Genomic DNA, 19826 nt, shown 5'->3' on the forward strand with positions numbered 1-19826 from the left:
ACAAATTGGCTCTCTTTTTTTGATAAGATGGAGAACAAGCTATGAAGGAAAAATACTGGATTTTTCAAATCAAATTCAAGTACATTTCTTTGCCATCACTATTTTAAATAACAGGTTTGATATCATGGATTCTTAGTAATGCAGACATCAAACACAGGATATTACGTGTGTGCATACATCTGTGCTCTCTGATTCAGGCTTGAGTCATATTTTACTGTGGCTAGCTTGCCAGTCAACCTCTTTTAAACTTTTATTTTACTGCCATTACTCTCGCTATCAACTTATCTATTTATATGTAATAAACGCATTCCTTCAGTCTGGCTTGAACAATATGATTTGAATTGGGTCAATCGGATTGTCAATCGGATTGGTCGACTTGGCAGGGACACCCAATGTATCCGCTAAAAAGGCCTAGTGCAAATCCCACTACTAGGTGTATTCTACTTTGTGCTTGCTTGTTTCTTTCCTTCCTCCTACTCCATTCTGTCAATTTCTCCCTACTCTCCATACCTCCTATTTGGGGCCCCCTTCCCATCCTCCCTTTCACAGCGCACACCTGTAGGGTTCCACTGAATGCAACAATAGCAGGAAATGACAAATCTATGGCTGGGGTTCAAAACAAACAAGGCTTGTTCTCACTTCTCTGGACTTAACTGTGGAAACACTGATTGCTGCTTGGTTTATGATACATGCTAGGCCTATGCTGGGTGGGGCGATAGTTGCCCTTTTTAATTTATAGTGAACAAGAATAAAGCAACATGGAACAATTTCCAAGATTTTGCTGAGTTACAGTTCATATAAGGAAATCAGTCAACTGACATAAATAAATTAGGCCCTAATCTATGGATTTGATATGACTGGGAAGACTGATATGCATCGGTTGGTCACAGATGCCTTCAAAAAAAGGTAGGGGCATGGATCAGAGAACCAGTCAGTATCTGGTGTGACCACAATTTGCCTCATGCAGCGTGACACATCTCCTTCGCATAGGATTGATCAGGCTGTTGATTGTGGAATGTCGTCCCGCTCCTCTTCAATGGCCGTGTGAAGTTGCTGGATATTGGAAGAACTGGAACATGCTGTCGTACACATCAATCCAGAGCATCCCAAACATGTTCAATGGGTGACATGTCTGCGTATGGAAGAACTGTGCCTTTTTCAGCTTCCAGGAGTTGAGTACAGATCCTTGCGACAGCATTATCACGCTGAAACATTAGATGACGGCGGCAGATGAATGGCACAACAAGGGGCCTCAGGATCTCATCACGGTGTGTCTGTGCATTCAAATTGCCATTGATAAAATGCAATGTCACACCTGTCAGGTGGATTGTCTTGCCAAAGGAGAAATGCTCACTAAGAGGGATGTAGCTAAATTTGAGAAGCTTTTTGTGCATATGGAACACTTCTGCAAACTTTTATTTCAGCTCATGAAACATATGACTAAAACTTTATATATTGCGGTTATATTTTTATTCAATGTAACTTAATGGAGAGAATCAGATTACTAGTTAGGTAGAGGTCTTTTACACCATGTGGGTGGCGAAAAGCTACCTTGCATGTCATAAAATAGACTTTGTTCCTTTTTGGGTGTGATCTGCGCACCTGATGTGTTTGGTTTTGTAGGCGTGTATGTGTCAGACTGGCTATTGCCCAACGCAGTCAACTTGAGCACTCAAACACAGTTTCACACTGAACTTTGAAACGCTCTCTGCACGGGGATGTCCCTCTGACTGCCACTCCATATTTTATTTCTCTGTCAACCCAAATGCAGGTCAGGTTCCATGTACCCCACTAGTTTGAATACAGCACATGTTCAACTGGCCCTGAGTGCTTTTGTTTGACTGGTGAATAGCCTCCATAAACGCTAGACACCATTTGTTGTCTTCATGTAGCCTAGACTATAGTGATTCAAAGGGAGTGCTCTTATACTGTAGATTAGACTTCTAGTCAGAGGTAAGGAGAGATAGGAGTTAGCAGACAAAAGGGAGGGGATGGTTTAGTCTAAGTGGGGGAAAAAATTAGCTGAGAAGACCTGTTCAGTTTTCACGGTCAGGTGAAAGATGTTTTATGTCTGAGGAAGCAGGTATGTATGACTCTCTCCAGCATTCTTTCACAACCGTTAAAAGGCTTATGTAACCATTATCTAATATCAATGCGCTTTCACTTGTTCAGCAAGCGGGTGCAAATTTAAAAAGCCAACCGTGTCCAATATGGCTGTCAAAATGCCAACAGATATATGAGCCATTTCATCAGCCCTTTGACCCCAAATCATTATAGGTGTGTAGGCGTATGTGTCAGACTGACACCTACTGGCTGTCAACCAGTAGTTAATAGAATAATTCTAAAGGAAATGTCTGTTATTAGATCAAATCAGTTATTCACTTTATGGTGCTGCAAGACTAACCAGTTGCTTAGAGTTACAGTTTATATGCGTCTCTAGTGAGGAATGTGGAAAAATAGTGGATAAGGGTTTGTCATGGAGTGTGGTTAGTTTCCAGGACTTAATTTACTGCAGTCTGCAGAGTTCCTCAGCAGAGGGCCGAGAACTTTTAGTTTCAACGGTGTCTCCTGGCGCACTCTGCAAGAATTCACACAACAAAGTTCCACAAATGGCGAAATAGTTTTCCCTCTTTGTCATTTCCTCTTCCCTCTCTCTCCTCGGCTCCCCCTCCCTCCCCTGTTTTAGGCAGGGAGACGGTGTCTGAGTCCATAATGATCTTAGACACACTCAACCTCGCCTGGCCTCGTCTGGCGGTCACACGCTCTCCCTCAGGGCATCAGACAGTGGTGAGGACTAGAAGAGGTAAGGTCAGAGGGCAGGAGAGGGAGATGGAGCGAAAGGCCGTTGAAGCTTAACATGCATACAAGACTGACCATGCTAGACTGGACCCAACGAGACCATCTGATGACTAGAGTAGGGACGGACAGGGTAGGATGTGATTATGAGGAGGATGTATTAATGGTTCCATTAATATTCCAGTCAATGGAGCCATATACCATGGCCGGTTGGCCACAGCTGTTTAACAGCTTTATAATGTGGCTGGTGGGATACAAGGCTTATTGTACATGGTCAGGCTTTAAATTATTGTACATGGTCAGGCTTTAAATGTAGCCTTTGGTCTCCGACTGACGAGATGGAGGATCAAGACCTTGGTTTTTCCAGCTACTCAGCATAGCTCTGTGTGAGGAGGAGCAGGGGAAGGCACTGAGCTGGAATGGAATGAGTGGAGAAAGGAGGGAGGGAAGTATGGCTTTGATGAAGAGCAAGCAGCCCTTGGTGTGCCTTTTAACGAGAGGGCCAGGTGTTGACAAGGACACTCCTTACTTCCTCCCTTTGTGCCTTCATTCTTGTCTCTGGTGTCGGTTCTAAAACCACGCTCTCTCCTCCCCCTTGTGTTATTCATCCCGGGGTTCCGCTCCTATAGTAGGCCACTTCTCTGACTTAGCACCACCCTTCCTAGTTGTCGGTCTTTTTCTTAGCCTTGAATGACATGTTGGCTAGTCATTGATTGTCAGATGGGTTCGATAACATTTAGGGACTGTTGGAGCGATTGGTTTCCTTGTATGCCACGTGTCGCCTTCATTAATGTGTAACTGCATGAGTAACTACCAGAACGGCTAATCTCAATGTAGCCAACCTTCAATTGATGCGTCTGTTTGTACAGCTGAACAGAGTTTAACGTGACAAGACATGGGGAGGCCTTGCAGCTGCGCAGTACTGGGGTTCAGGCTTAGTGGCGTCCCAGGTTGAGTGAAGACGTGGCCAGACAGAAAGCTGTGGACTTTGGTGGCCAGACAGAAAGCTGTGGACTTTGGTGGCCAGACAGAAGGCGGTGGACTTTGGTGGCCAGACAGAAGGCGGTGGACTTTGGTGGCCAGACAGAAGGCGGTGGACTTTGGTGGCCAGACAGAAGGCGGTGGACTTTGGTGGGGACTCTGAGTCATAATACAATACGTAGGTATACCCAGTGTTCTCTTAATGCCATAGACATTGCCTAGCCTGTACATCATTGGCAACGGCTGACCACACTTCAGGTTCGCCTTCACTTTTCAATGTAGAGCACCTTCCATAGAATGACTATGAAAAGAATGGATGTGGTTATAAATGTAGCCCTGTGCTGCTCTCAGGAGATGGATGGAGGAGATGCGTCACTGACTAATCTGTGTCAAGACGACGTGTATAGGACACAGCACAGGCCTCTCTGCTCCCTCCCTCCCCAGGGCCGTCCAAAATGGCTGCATGCTCTCCTTTTTGAAGTCTCATTTTATCATTGTTATTTCTGTTCAATATCATTGGGTTATATTCCTATCCTCCTGGCTTATCCATGTCTTGCTGGTAGACAATGCAAGCTAAACTCTGGCCTCCACTCAACAGATGGCCTGTGTATGTTTGAGCTGCTTGTTTGAGTTTGTTTTCATGTAGGCTACACGTTTTTTTCCTTCATGCTGCACGCCCACACGTTAGCCTAGCTGACACTGATAAGAATCACTCCCAAAGTGTTGGTGTGTTGAGGCTGTACTCCCTACTGCTTGTTTTTGCCAAGCAGGAAAACAATACAGTTAACTATTGCAGTCAGGCATTAGCTGTGTTAGGCCTGCATGGAACTGACTAGACTGCCCCTTGGTGTGGTTGCTGGTTATGTTTACCTAACGTTGCAGATAGTTAGGCCCTGCCACAGTCAAGGGACTGTCTGAAGGCCACTGGCTTCACCACTGCACAGTTTAACTGTTATACTGTACAGCCTGTGGGTGCATTACCAGGGCTAGGTGATGTTGATGTATCGTGAGTGTTTAAGGGATCGAACACACCAATAGCGTTTGCTTGCTGAGAGTACTTTGCAACAAAAAAAATATTTTACATGTAGAATCACACAAAAATGTAATCAGTCAGACATCAACAGCGTGCTGAACGATTGGTAGACAAACGGGAGATCCACATTCGTTTCAACGTGTGCTATCCTCGACTGATGCGGTGATGGGAGTAGAGGCAGAAAGACTGGAAGGAAAGACCAGGAGAGACTGATGGTGATAAGAGGAAAGAAATGTGCAGCATTCCTTTGCTCTCTGTCTCTGATAAAGGGTCAGTATGGGAGGAATGTGACCCTGGAAGACTGGATAAACAGAGGGGTGGTGGGGAGAGGGAGACTGGAGCTGACCGAGAGGAGTCTGGGGGGACTAATTTGTGGGGTACCTCACTCTAAAGCAGGAAACTGGGAAGTAAGGGTTGAGAAACAGAGTTGGGAAAGGGGAGGGTGTAGTGATGGAAGTCAGCTGTAGAGCTCTGAGGGGGGAGAAGAATGGTGCTACAGTCCTGGTTCCCTGACTTAGATCAGGGTTAATGTGCCATTTTAGTATTTCTCATAACCCTCTCTCTGTCAGCAATGCAGTACAGCCTTTCTCAATACATTCTCAAACATCTACTTGCCCTAGCCTTTGTGTGCAGTAGACTGCATTTCCCCTGGTGTAGGTTAACATGCCTATAAAATAACTTTCCCCCATTCTACAGCAGGTAAACCTCACATTCAATAATGTTGCTATTTCGTAAGAATAGCTTTATGATGGCAGGCACTGTAGGAGAACTTGCCACCTGTAAACCCCCCCCAAGATTTCACAAATTGCTTTTCCAAATTATCCAAACAGAAACTCTGCCAACAAACAAAGCTCATAAGTATGGTAAAGTGGAAAAATATCCCGAATGTCTAACCTTTTTGAGTGTGTGCTGTTTTGCAAAGTTTAGTATGTTAACAAAACGGAGCCATTTGTTGTAAAAAATGTATTTCTACCCTAGGGAGTAAATGAAAGTTTTAGGCTAACGACCCTGGCGGTGGTGGGAAAGCGCAACGCTCCCGTTGTTGGAATGTTCAGATAATGGTCTTCCCTTTTCTCTACCTCTGTGTATTGCTAAATGTTATGAAACACCTTTCCCTCACCCCCACTGGATTCTGGTAATACTTGTCTAGTCTCTCCATGTGGGTTACACCATAGAACTGACTTCAATGACTTGGAGATGTTGTTAATGAGCTGTGAGCCGGTCCTGTTTGGGCCTGCAAGTCATGTCGCTCACCTCTGGCATTGTGGTTGTGTTTTACACGAGCTTTGTAAACAAGATTCAAGACTGAACATTGTGTTTAGGCCTTTAACCCCATTTTGGGTGGGGGAATATTTAAACTTTTAGTCCCTTGAATGTTCTCCAACATTTTTGAATGTTCTCCAACATTTTTGAATGTTGGAGGTTCCTCAGGCCTCATTATGTAGAACAGTCGATTAGCCTCCCACTCGACAGGTTTCTAGGGACTAGGAGCACAACGTTGCGAAACGCTTTGTTTTTGAAGATTTTCCTCTAAGTATGTAATCAACGAAGTCGTTCCCAAAAGCACATATTTAAATGAGATGGTCAGCACATGTTGCACATTACCATGAATATACAGTTGAAGTCGGAAGTTTATATACACCTTAGCCAAATACATTCAAACTCAGTTTGACAATTCCTGAAATTTAATCCTAGTAAAAAATCCCTGTCTTAGGTCAGTTAGGATCACCACTTTAGTTTAAGAATGTGAAATGTCAGAATAATAGTAGAATTATTGCAGCTTTTATTTCTTTCATCGCATTCCCAGTGGGTCAGAAGTTTACAATCACTCAATTAGTATTTGGTAGCATTGCCTTTTTAAATTGTTTAACTTGGGTCAAACGTTTCAGGTAGCCTCCCACAATAAGTTGGGTGAATTTGAACCCATTTCTCTTGACAGAGCTGGTGTAACTTAGTCAGGTTTGTTGGCCTCCTTGCTCACGCATGCTTTTTTAGGTTTGCCCGCAAATGTTCTATAGGATTGAAGTCAGGGCTTTGTGATGGCCACTCCAATACCTTGACTTTGTTGTCCTTAAGCCATTTTGCCACAACTTTGGAAGTATGCTTGGGGTCATTGGGAAGACCCATTTGCGACCAAGCTTTAACTTCCTCACTGATGTCTTGATGTTGCTTCAATATATCCACATAATTTTCCATCTTCATGATGCCATGTATTTTGTGAAGTGCACCAGTCCCTCCTGCAGCAAAGCACCTGCCACCCCCGTGCTTCACGGTTGGAATGGTGTTCTTTGGCTTGCAAGCCTCCCCCTTTTTCCTCCAAACATAACGATGGTCAGTTTTATTTTTGTTTCATCAGACCAGAGGACATTTCTCCAAAAGGTACGATCTTTGTCCCCATGTGCAGTTGCAAACCGTAGTCTGGCATTTTTATGGTGGTTTTGGAGCAGTGGCTTCTTCCTTGCTGAGCGGCATTTCAGGTTATGTCGATTATAGGACTCGTTTGACTGTGGATATAGTTACTTTTGTACCGGTTTCCCCCAGCATCTTCACAAGGTCCTTTGCTGCTGTTCTGGGATTGATTTGAACTTTTCACACAAGTATGTTCATCTCTTGGAGACAGAACGCATCTCCTTCCTGAGCGCTATGACGGCTGCGTGGTCCCATGGTGTTACTTGTGTACTATTGTTTGTACAGATGAATGTGGTAGATGTTTGGAAATTGCTCCCAAGGATGAACCAGACTTGTGGAGGTCTACAATTTTTTTTCTGAGGTCTTGGCTGATTTCTTTTGATTTTCCCATGATGTCAAGCAGAGGCACTGAGTTTGAAGGTAGGCCTTGAAATACATCCGCAGGTACACCTCCAATTTACTCAAATTATGTCAATTAGCCTATCAGAAGCTTCTAAAGCATGACATAATTTCCTGGAATTTTCCAAGCTGTTTAAAGGCACAGTCAACTAAGTGTATGTAAACTTCTGACCCACTGGAATTGTGATACAATGAATTATAAGTGAAATAATCTGTCTGTAAACAATTGTTGGAATAGTTACTTGTCATGCACAAAGTAGATGTCCTAACCGACTTGCCAAAACTATAGTTTGTTAACAAGACATTTGTGGAGTGGTTGGAAAAACACATTTTAATGACTATGTTCTAAGTGTATGTAAACTTTCGACTTCAACTAAGTTTTGCAGCACTAAGTTATGATTTTTTAGAGACCTTCTTGGCTGGAGAGGGAGTGCGCCCTTTAATTTGATTTAGCATTCGTAGCTGTTGCCTGAAACGTGGGGCCTTGTTGAGATAAGTGTGTTTTATGTTGACCTGACCTAACCTCAGCACTCCATGTTGTAGAGGAAACATTGGTGACCCCGGTTTTGGGGATAGATATTGCTTTGTAGTTTAAGGGAAGTCTTTGTTTACTTGGCTCAGTATGTCAGGACTGTTGTTCACTTACATCAGGTTTGTTTGTTGGTTGCGGTTTAACTTAATAGAATTGATACTACAACTAAATGCTCGATTTCCTAGCCCTAACCAGCCCTAACCAACTTCCGGGTCTCTTTCCACAGCAACCATGGCAACGGACGCAGACAAGTTCCTGTACGTGGACCGCAACATGGTCAACAACCCTCTGGCCCAGGCAGACTGGGCCACCAAGAAGCTGGTGTGGGTGCCGTCGGAGCGGCTGGGCTTCGAGGCGGGATCTGTGAAGGAGGAGCGAGGTGAAGAGTGCCTGGTGGAGCTGGCAGACTCTGGCAAGAAGGTGAAAGTCAACAAGGATGACATCCAGAAGATGAACCCGCCCAAGTTCAGCAAGGTGGAAGACATGGCTGAGCTCACCTGCCTGAACGAGGCCTCGGTGCTGCACAACCTCAAGGAGAGATATTACTCTGGCCTCATCTACGTGAGTATTATACACCAGGCACACACTGAACTGAAGGACACATTCCCAGCCTGTAGAACCTGAAGGAGAAATGCTGATACTACAGCACATTGAAGGACCTCACCTCATTGTATGATACACGTGTCAATCATTACTGTGTTCATGTGAACACTCACTCTTGCCCCCCATACGAGAGCTGATAATATTATACTTTTTTTTTTAAAGATGTTATCCAAGGTCTTACTTAATGCTGGTTACGAAAGCACTGTTTGCTCATATTACGACTTGGCCTGGTTCCAAACCAGGTAGTCCTCCTTCCCTGCCCCATTAAGCCCATTGTGTCAGATGACCTATTATGTGCAGGTTGCCACCCCAAACGAAAGGCTGTAATGTTTACCAAACATACGAGTATGTTCAGTCCTCCCTTTCTGGCTCCCTTCCCTCTCTTACTTGTTCCTTCTGTGTTTGGAGTACTGCTGTAAACAGGAATCTGCAGGGAACAATACTCTCCTGGGGGGAGGGTGGAAGAGGGACACAATGGGGGGGGGCAGAGAGTAAAGCTGTTCAGAGTTGAGTTTCAGGCGGAGCTGGAAATTAAATGGATATGGAATGTAAATCGTGCTCCAATTATTGTTCCCCATAATGCCATTTATCCCTCCATAATGCCATTTATCCCTCTGTCCACGATGGCGTGAATTGGTGCCTGCTACATTGGGCTTTGACCCGGTCAAGTCAACACACCCTGGCCCTCTTGGGGTTTGGGTCTTGCCGTGTTGCGCACCACTGAACCGGGTACTCTAATGAAAACCCCCCTCTTGGGAGAGGCAGAGACAACTACCAGACCAGAAGCAAGGGCACGGAGCAATGGAGAGGGGAGGACAGGAATGTAGCTGAGAGGGAAGTAAACAGAAATATGGAGGGCGGATGAACATAAATGAAGTGGGAAGGAGAGATGCTCCAGATGCCCATACCAAGATGAGGGGAGGCTTTAGAGAGGTATAATGAAAGGGACAGAGGGGGTGGGGTGAAATCACCTCGGATGATGTCACTGTTTGGGAGAAGGTCTTGGTGATTGTGAAACATGACTGATCAAGCCCAGCCTCTGGCTGTAGTCAGGGAGGAAGATTGGGAAATAAAGTATGGAGCTGGTGTTGATGAGAGACTTGGAGAGGGTTAGATTCAGAAAATAATGTTCACTATGATTTCCCCGTATACATCTGTTCAGTCTTGTTCTCGGCTGTAGACCATCAGAGTGATAAAATATGCAGTCCGTTTAAGCTATTACATTGGCAGGTCAGTGATTCTACTGCAATCTCTCACTGATATTGACAGAATTTTAATTGAAGTGACATCTCTAGACTAGCCAAAATCCAATGTAAGAAGGCCAGTCAAGTCCGACTGTATAATCCCTAGTGTTCTTGGTTCAGGACATGGATAGAGGAGAGCATGTATGTTCAGTAGCTAATATTAATAAGTGTTTCTCTTTGTATTACAGACATACTCCGGGCTCTTCTGTGTGGTTATAAACCCCTATAAGAATCTGCCCATCTACTCAGAAGAGATTGTGGATATGTACAAGGGCAAGAAGAGGCATGAAATGCCCCCCCATATATATGCCATCACTGACACGGCCTACAGGAGCATGATGCAGGGTAAGCCAAGGTCCTTGTTATACCACAACATCGTAGTAAGTAACCTTGCAAATGTATTCAGATGAAACTAATGAGTAAAACGGTTACTATGGTAGTATTTTAACATCCATGTTTCGTAAGATAATTTGTCTAGAAGATATGAATCGGTTTAGACTCCTCCCAGGCACACTTGGATCTGAAAGTCTGTATTTAAGTAGTGAAGCATTAGCCTTGATTTCTGAGGGTTCCTGCCTTCCATAACCAAGGAAAGGCCATTAGTCAGTCTGTAAGGGGATGTAGGCTTCATACAGTACATTCTCAGTACTCTCTTTCCCAGACCCATTATCTTGATGTACTGTTTGGTGATGTCAGGCTCTCCATTCACTCCCTCTTGTCTTGTTAGTCCATGGTTGGCCCCCATTTAAGTAAAGGGAATCATTTAACTCTAGAAGAGAGGGAGGGAGTTACTGTGCAGTATGGGGATGGTTAATTGGCTTGTTGGTTGAAAGGCATCACCCTTTCCATTCACAGGAAGACAGATATTGATTTCCTGTGTGACCAATGCGCTTCCTGTTTCAGAGACAAATGTGGTGCATGTGCTCCTGAGATAGCAAATACACACTGTAGAATTCACATTTTATATGAAGCCAGCTGGCAACAACATACTTCAGTTGTTCTGACAATGGAACTGAAGTTCCTCTGCACCACAAGCACCCATGAAGGGCTGCAAGAAATAGCAGAAACTATTTTGTCACTATTGAATTCAACTGTCCCCTCATGTTATTCAATCCAACTTAATACATGTAATATGTACCTTTAAAAAAAATCTTGGCCCCACCTCTTTTCACAGACCGTGAAGACCAGTCCATTCTTTGCACGTGAGTCTTGAGCACAAAACCCATGAACAGCAAATCTTGGTTTCTCAACATGACCTTGAAATATCACGGTGTTGTGTGATATTGGTGACAACTGATTAAGGAAGTCACTTTTTTGCTTCTGTCCTCCTCTCCTCTTCCTCCTTTTCTCTTCCACAGGGGAGAGTCTGGTGCTGGGAAGACGGAGAACACCAAGAAGGTTATTCAGTATCTGGCCCATGTGGCCTCTTCCCACAAGACCAAGAAAGACCAGGTCAGTCAGTCCTCATCTACTCTACTATTCTCTCATAATTCCCTCTTATCTTCATCCTCTCTATTTCTCCCTCTCCTCTCTTTCCTATTCCTTTTTCTTTCTCTTCACCATGCTCTCACACTCTCCTTCACTCTCTGACGTGGGCCTGGTTTCCTATGGTCCTTTATCAGCGCGGAACCAGGCTTTTCCGAGTCCTCAATGCTCAACTACTTGTACTGTGATTGTATGTGCGTTTGAGAAATAGTGGTGCCAGTGGTACTTAACATTACATCATTGTCAAGCCATCGCCATATTGTTCCAGGTCTTGGATAGGTGCTGCTTCTACATCAGTCACACTGCTCTATGGTACCATAGAGGACCTCTAAATAAGGGTTGGCCAGTCTTGGTTCTGTAAGACTGACCGTAGCACTGCAGGAGGTAGATTAAACTCCGTTGGTAGCTGGTTCATAGTGTGATATCTAAACCACAGTGGACTGACTATTATTCCTTTTGTTGACATCCTCCAGCGGCTGAGCTGAATCAGTGACCTCCGGTCAACTCTAAAGCCATGAGAGAAATGTAACCCTGCAGTGCTGTAGTTGGCCACCCCTGTGATAGATGCAGCTGTGACTACAGGGTTCAAGAGGCCCAGTCTTTTCTGAAAGCAGACCAGTATCTGTATCTATCATTCCTTTGAGGTTGTGTGTTTCTCTTTTCCCATCAACAGACCAGCTCGTTCCTGTCACATGTGAGTTACCCCCCCCCCCCCCCCACCCCTTCCTTCCTCTCCCATCACACATCTCTGGATCTCCTCCTCCACACCCTTCCTCCCTCTCCCTGGCTCTTGCGCTGTCTCTCCCTCCTCCCCCGTGCTGCTGGAGCGTGCTCTGTGGTGGGCTAGTGGGTCACTTGGAAGTGTAGGTCACATGACCAGTGTTGGTCCAGAGGAAGGAATGTTCTTTATTAAAGGGGAAATTGCCATTTGAATTCAGCCAGACAAAACTGAGAGTGCATCCCTTTTTGTATTGTTGATTTGATCTTCTTTAAATACTAAGTTTAAAGATATTTAATGAGTAAACAGCTCTGCAGTTTGAGAAGTCTGGCTGAATTTTGCATAACGCTGTTGATCCTTTGTTTTCCCCCTGGTGGTTCCAGAAGTGTGCTTGATGTGTTTACGACTCCATGTCTGCTTGCTGTGTGTGTGTTCCAGTGTGTCTGTTCAGAGATCTGGTCAACGTTCTCTCTCAGTTCCCCCTCCATTTCTCACTCTTTGTCCACACCATTTTAAAGATCTCTGGACAAACTCACTGAGTTGCCGTGTGCATTGTGATGCCAGTGGACTAATTGTGTGTGTTCGTTCACTGGGGATGCTTCATACCAGTCATATCCATTATTCCCTGCTCCTTACTACCGTTTAAAGCCTCATAGTGGTGTAATGTATAGGATTAGTTAGGGATTGGTTTTAAACTAACATTGTCCTTGAAGATTCAGGGAAAAAGGTTCAGCGAGCTCCTCAGATTGATAACATTGACAAAGCCACTACTATAGCAGCTACATTTTTTACATTTTGAGTCATTTTAGCAGACACTCTTATCCAGGAGCAATTAGGGTTAGTGCCTTGCTCAAGGGGACACTGACAGATGTTATACCTAGTCGGCTCGGGGATTTGACCGAGCAACCTTTCGGTTACTGGCCAACCTCTTAACTGCTAGGCTATATAAGAATATTAGTGTGAGTCTGTTTTTATTGGGTGGATTGACGTGATTGCCACCCAGTATGCGCCAAGCTCCTCACATTTTGAAATAGGCTTTCCTGTCCATGTATAGATCCTTTTAAAATTGAAATTCACTGTAGTATTACTAGTGGCATTCTAGATGGAGTCATGTGCATGGATCCACCTGTACAACAACAGTCTGAAGTAGAGCTCAGTGTGAACTATGTACAGATTTCTGGCTGTAGGGGTTGTGTGTACTTAATGTCAGTGTAGTGAATCTTGACAGTCAGTTCTCTGCATGGGGTCTGGGGGTTACTCTGGGTGAAGGGTTACTGATGAGGGCCACAGGGTCGTCCATTGGGTGTCAAGGTGTGGGCACTAACACTGCGCTGTGTGTGGGGTATTGTGTACTTGTGTATGTTCCCGTGTGTCGTGATATTCAATGATATGCATGCAGTTTTTTTTTTCTTCTCCATAATTAAGATAATGCAGTTGTGTCAATTATCTTACGACTTATGGATTAAATGATGGGCGTGACAAGGGAACATCCAAACACAAATCAAATGTTTAAACAACTGAAATCCTCACAATGAAGTGAAACTAGAGTAAATGAAAAGCAGATGACTGTCGTTCACAATGCGTGACTATCAATCATCCATTGGAATCACCAAAGGTATTCACAGTTTGATCCCACTGCTGAGAAATGACAAATGGTATGTCCTGTTGGTGTCACTATAGAATTTGCATTAATCTAGATGCGTCCTTATAAGGAGGTGGTGGTTTAAAGAATCCAATGGGATAAAGTCATTGGTTGATGGCGAGGTTCTGTGTTTGTCCTCTAGGGTGAGCTGGAGAAGCAGCTGCTGCAAGCTAACCCCATCCTGGAGGCCTTTGGAAACGGCAAGACTGTCAAGAACGACAACTCCTCCCGATTCGTAAGACCTTTTTATAATCTCTTAGTGATGCTTGTGGTTTGACTTCAATTTTTTTTTTTTTTTTCTGTTGGACAAGTTTTTCTTGCTTCCTTAGTCATTCACTATGTACTCTCTCTCCCAGGGAAAATTCATCAGGATTAACTTCGACGTCAACGGATACATCGTGGGGGCCAACATTGAAACCTGTATCCTTCATACTATGTTAACCACAATGAAATTCACTCCCTCATTTGAAATATACAATAGTTTGGGGTCCTGAGTGGTGCAGCGGTCTAAGGCACTGCATCTCAGTCCTAGAGGCATCACTACAGACAACCCTGGTTCAAATCCAGGCTGTATCATAACTGGCCGTGATTGGAAGTCCCATAGGGCGGCGCACAATTGGCCCAACGTCATCCAAGCTAGGGTTTGGCCGGTGTAGGCCGTCGTTGTAAATAAGAATTTGTTCTTAACTGACTTGCCTAGTTAAATAAAGGTTTAAAAAAATTCCCTAGGCTATAGATTGAAGTGTAGTTTAACTCCAGACACCTCTCGGTTAGTCTTTACAGGAAACTAGTAAGTCACACACACTTGCCCCGGCCAGCAGAAGCTCACAATCCAGTCTGAATGAGTGGCTCCTTGACGGTCTAACCACCAGACCTGCTGGAAAAGTCCCGTGCCATCCGCCAGGCCAAAGACGAGAGGACCTTCCATGTCTTCTATTACATGCTGACTGGTGCTGGAGACAAACTGCGCTGTAAGCCTCCTTTCACCTTTATCAAGTACAGCTAACTGTGCGTATCAGATGTAATAACTCTGTGCCCCCCTCAGCCGAGCTGTGTCTGGAGGGCTACAACAGCTACCGCTTCCTGGTCAATGGAAACGTGACCATCCCTGGCCAGCAGGACAAGGACCTGTTCACCGAGACCCTGGAGGCCTTTAGGATCATGGGCATTCCAGAGGACGAGCAGATTGGTGAGTGGGAGGACGGGACACACTACCCTCTCACTGGTTTATTTTGGAGGGGTGTGACTCTAACCTCTGGTCTCCTCATGCAGGTCTGCTGAAGGTGGTGTCTTCCGTGCTCCAGCTGGGCAACATGAGCTTTAAGAAGGAGCGCCATTCAGACCAGGCCTCCATGCCTGACGACACGGGTACAGCAAACCTTTATGTGGGCTGGTTTGATCCTAAAAAGGAGATCATAGTATCTGTCAATTACACTCTACTGACCAGCAGATTATACACTTCAGTCCACCAGAATTATTTTTGATTTCAAAGTCTAGTTCCATGCACTGCTGTAGGCATCAAACTGTTATTCCCTGGGGGGATCCCTCCCTCTCAACCTCATCTCTCCGTCCCCCATCCCTCCCTGTCACAGCTGCTCAGAAGGTGTGCCACCTGATGGGCATGAGCGTGACAGACTTCACCCGTGCCATCCTGTCCCCCCGTATCAAGGTGGGCAGGGACTACGTGCAGAAGGCCCAGACCCAGGAACAGGCTGAGTTTGCAGTGGAGGCCCTGGCCAAGGCCACCTATGAGAGGATGTTCCGCTGGCTGGTGATGAGGATAAACAAGGCCCTGGACAAGACCAAGAGACAGGGAGCCTCCTTCATCGGCATCCTGGACATTGCTGGCTTTGAGATCTTTGAGGTAAACTGGAGTGGGGGAAAGACCAAAGCGATTACAATGTTTTGAGTAAGACCCAGAGGGTATATTTGTTTAAAGTGATTTCCTCTTCTCTCGCAATCTCCACTTATCTAGAAAGACAGAATGGGGGTGAAATTCGGGTGGATGCCTACAGGGAATCTATTTTCACCTGTCTAGTTCTTTCACATCACTGCAGATTAGGAAAAGGGGACAAATAGACACTTAAGCCTCTTAGTTTCTGTTCATGATGGTGAATGCACTTTCTGACAATTTCTTTCTCCTCTAGCTGAACTCATTTGAGCAGCTGTGCATCAACTACACCAATGAGAAGCTGCAGCAGCTGTTCAACCACACCATGTTCATCCTGGAGCAGGAGGAGTACCAGAGGGAGGGCATCGAGTGGAGCTTCATCGACTTCGGCCTGGACCTGCAGCCCTGCATCGACCTCATCGAGAAGCCTGTGAGTCTACCCCTATGACCCTTTGTATCTCCCTACCTTTAATCATGTACTGTATACTCCCTTTCTCACTCCACCCTTCTCTGTATGTACCTCCCTGTTAACCTCTCACTTCCTACAGTCTCATCCCTTTCTCCCAGATCTCTCTCCACCTGCCACCTCTTTTTATCTCTTTCCCCTCCCTCCATCTCTTTCAGTTCAGTCCCATGCAATGCTGCACCTCCAGGCTCCCTGGTCTCCCTGTAAGCCTTGTTCTCTGCTCTCCCTCAGGCTAGCCCCCCTGGTATCCTGGCCCTTTTGGATGAGGAGTGCTGGTTCCCCAAAGCCACAGACAAGAGCTTTGTGGAGAAGGTCCTGCAGGAGCAGGGCACCCACTCCAAGTTCCACAAGCCCAAGAAACTGAAAGATGAGGCTGACTTCTGCATCATTCACTACGCCGGCAAGGTAAACGGACCAGTAATGAAGGCGAAGTTTAGACTCTGCTTAAACTGTGTGCCCTTGGACATCATGTCCCAGGCAAACCTTGTGTAATACTATTGTCTATATGGTGTGCCGTCTCCTCAGGTGGACTACAAGGCTGACGAGTGGCTGATGAAGAACATGGACCCTCTGAACGACAACGTGGCCACGCTGCTCAACCAGTCCACTGACAAGTTTGTGTCTGAACTGTGGAAGGACGGTGAGTGCATCCAATGATATGGATTTAGCAACCAGAAAGAACAGACTTAAGTGGATTAACTTTCATGCTGGGAATTGCTGCTATGTTTTCAGTGAAGGGTCTCTTCCTGTCTCATATCCACTTTTTTTCTCTCGTCTCCAATGTCTGGTGTCTGGACCTTTGTTCTTACCCGTTCACTCTGTTTTGGTTTCTATCCATCTGCTCCTCTGTACGGCCCGTTTCGTCTGTTATTCTCCCTTTTACTGGGTCTCAGAGGTACAGAGGTCTCAGAGAGCCTATTTTTATCAGCGTTTTCCTTTTCTCCACTCAGATTCAGGTGACTTTTTTTCTTTTTCATAATTTGTCTCCTTTATTTACTCCAATTCTGCTCATCCTTCTCTTTACACTAATATGAACCTTTCCCTCATCTCAGCATCAACTGCCTATGTTTTTATCCTGTGCTCATACCCTGTTTTCCCTGTGGCTCAATGTTGATTTATCAGATCTATTTTTTAACAAGGGGTTGTAATGACCGTCCCCCCCAGCTCTGTGTGCAGTGAGATCTACCACTTGTTGCACTTTCATTGGACTCTCCTCTCTCCCTCTGTGTAATAGTGTGGTTTGGGACCCCTGGTGTTGCTCATGGGTACTGCAGCAATGGGTATATACTGCATGGGTTTGGTTCCGTCGCCACCAATAAAAACATGCCCACAAATGCACAGTTTGTCACAAACATTAATTTCCACATATGTCGGTTCGCACCACACATTTACATATTAAGATGGTCGCATAGTGTAAGCAGTTACGTGTACACACACCCACACACACCCTTCACTCACTGCATCGAGTTGCGTCTCATTCTAGTGTGATCCCCCCCCCCCCACGCTTCACTGGCATTTTGTGACCCCTCTCATTCCCCAAATCCCCCTTCCTACTGTATTTCTCTGCATTGACCCAGTATTGTGGTGTCACTGGTTTTGAACCCGTCAGTCATCTCTCTCGCCATCCCCCATGGAGAGATGGGATCCCCCCATCACCATTATACTCTGCTTCATGTGTTTTATGTTGTGGTTTGTTTTCACTGTGTGGAGTTTGCCTGGTTAGATATTCAAAAATGTGAAAGCCTCTTGTCTCACGTCAACCTTTCTCCTCTCCTCTTTTTCTTCTCTCCGTCTTCATCCCTTCTCAGTGGATCGTATCGTGGGCCTGGATAAAGTTGCAGGGATGTCTGAGATGCCTGGTGCCTTTAAGACCCGTAAGGGCATGTTCCGCACGGTGGGCCAGCTTTACAAGGAGCAGCTGTCCAAGCTCATGGCCACTCTGAGGAACACCAACCCCAACTTCGTCCGCTGCATCATCCCCAACCACGAGAAGAAGGTACCAGTAGATCAACTCCACCAGTGAAAACATCCAAACAATAGTTTCTCTCAAGATGCCATTGAACACAGTACGCATCATCGGCACCCACAGCTTATGCTAGTGGTGTTATCTTGGCAGATTTTTTTTATTTACACATCTAAACATGTTCCCTTTCTTCCCTCCCTTACAGGCTGGTAAGCTAGACCCCCACCTGGTTCTGGACCAGCTGAGGTGTAATGGTGTTCTGGAGGGGATCCGTATCTGCAGACAGGGCTTCCCCAACCGTATCGTCTTCCAGGAGTTCAGACAGAGGTACTGTACTCACTCCCATTGTGGCTGTATACAAATGTCTGTATTTTCACCAGTTCCCCAACTTAACCTCATATTGTTGTTGCATCATGCTGTGTATGTTGCTTTTAGTGAGTTGAGTCCAACTGATGATCCCATGCATTTACTTTTTTGTCTCTATAAGGTATGAGATCCTCACTCCCAACTCCATCCCCAAGGGCTTCATGGATGGCAAACAGGCCTGTGTGCTCATGGTAAGAGAAGGGCATTATATCTTGTTCTAGAACATTGTCACTCATTTAGAATGAAGAGATGAATATTGTCAGTTTAGCTGATTGTATACCTCACCCTCCTGTCAGATCAAAAGCCTGGAGCTGGATCCCAACCTGTTCAGGATTGGTCAGAGTAAGGTGTTCTTCAGGGCTGGAGTGCTGGCTCACCTGGAGGAGGAGAGAGACATGAAGATCACTGACGTCATCATCAGCTTCCAGGCCTGGTGCAGAGGTTACGTGGCCCGCAAGTAAGGAGACCCCCTGACTCCAACTGTCTATCATATGGCTGCAGTGGAAACGTTCTGATTCATGTCTTATAACTGTATTTAGAAGATACCAAAGTGTTTCTCGCTCTCTCCGCTTGCTCTGCAGGGCCTTTGCCAGGAGACAGCAGCAGCTGACTGCCATGAAGGTGATCCAGAGGAACTGTTCAGCCTACCTCAAACTCAGGAACTGGCAGTGGTGGAGACTCTTCACCAAGGTACACATTATACTTATGCTCATCATGTTCCTATACAATGCTACTCGACTGAGACAAACCCCCGGGGAATACTGACGTACAACTGCCTTTTTTCTTCTCCTCTGAACTGTCCCTCTCCCCCAGGTGAAGCCCCTGCTGCAGGTGAGCAGGCAGGAGGAGGAGATGCAGGCCAAGGACGATGAGCTGAGCAAGGTGAAGGAGAGGCAGGAGTATGCTGAGATACAGCTGCAGGAGATGGAGGTCAAACAGCACCAGGTAAGATGGAGACCCTCCATCACTGAAACAGCCCTGAAGTGACATGTTGATAATTGCTCAAGCTAACTTGAAAATGCATTCTTGAACCCGTAACACCATATTGTTTCTGTCTCCCCCAGTTGAGTGCCGAGAAGCAGGCCCTGCAGGAGCAGCTGCAGGCTGAGACGGAGTTGTGTGCCGAGGCTGAGGAGATGAGATCCCGTCTGGCCACTAAGAAGCAGGAGCTGGAGGAGATCCTTCATGACCTGGAGGCCAGAGTGGAGGAGGAAGAGGAGAGAGCCACACATCTGCACACAGAGAAGAAGAAGATGCAGCAGAACATCACAGTGAGGACACACACACAAACCAACACA

General features: G+C 45.7%; 1 protein-coding gene across 3 annotated transcripts in view; it reads left to right on the forward strand.

Moving 5' to 3' along the window:
• Window positions 1–19826, forward strand: part of LOC120046342 (myosin-9-like) — a 31606-nt gene that overhangs the window by 3581 nt on the left and 8199 nt on the right. The window contains exons 1-22 of one of the 3 annotated variants that reach the window (XM_038991502.1): window positions 3723–3955; window positions 8377–8711; window positions 10186–10342; window positions 11172–11199; window positions 11356–11449; window positions 12156–12176; window positions 13985–14077; window positions 14199–14262; window positions 14715–14813; window positions 14888–15031; window positions 15115–15210; window positions 15435–15706; window positions 15990–16163; window positions 16431–16604; window positions 16725–16839; window positions 18008–18195; window positions 18368–18489; window positions 18650–18719; window positions 18825–18985; window positions 19110–19218; window positions 19342–19473; window positions 19593–19799. In XM_038991502.1, the coding sequence (XP_038847430.1) occupies window positions 8382–8711; window positions 10186–10342; window positions 11172–11199; window positions 11356–11449; window positions 12156–12176; window positions 13985–14077; window positions 14199–14262; window positions 14715–14813; window positions 14888–15031; window positions 15115–15210; window positions 15435–15706; window positions 15990–16163; window positions 16431–16604; window positions 16725–16839; window positions 18008–18195; window positions 18368–18489; window positions 18650–18719; window positions 18825–18985; window positions 19110–19218; window positions 19342–19473; window positions 19593–19799 (2850 nt within the window). In that variant the 5' untranslated portion in view covers window positions 3723–3955; window positions 8377–8381. Of the gene's footprint in view, window positions 1–3722; window positions 3956–8376; window positions 8712–10185; window positions 10343–11171; window positions 11200–11355; window positions 11450–12155; window positions 12177–13984; window positions 14078–14198; window positions 14263–14714; window positions 14814–14887; window positions 15032–15114; window positions 15211–15434; window positions 15707–15989; window positions 16164–16430; window positions 16605–16724; window positions 16840–18007; window positions 18196–18367; window positions 18490–18649; window positions 18720–18824; window positions 18986–19109; window positions 19219–19341; window positions 19474–19592; window positions 19800–19826 lie in introns of those variants that run through there. The other 2 variants (XM_038991501.1, XM_038991503.1) reach the window with 2 other exon arrangements.

Source organism: Salvelinus namaycush, chromosome 4 (genome assembly GCF_016432855.1).
Source record: "Salvelinus namaycush isolate Seneca chromosome 4, SaNama_1.0, whole genome shotgun sequence".
Lineage (NCBI taxonomy): Eukaryota > Metazoa > Chordata > Actinopteri > Salmoniformes > Salmonidae > Salvelinus > Salvelinus namaycush.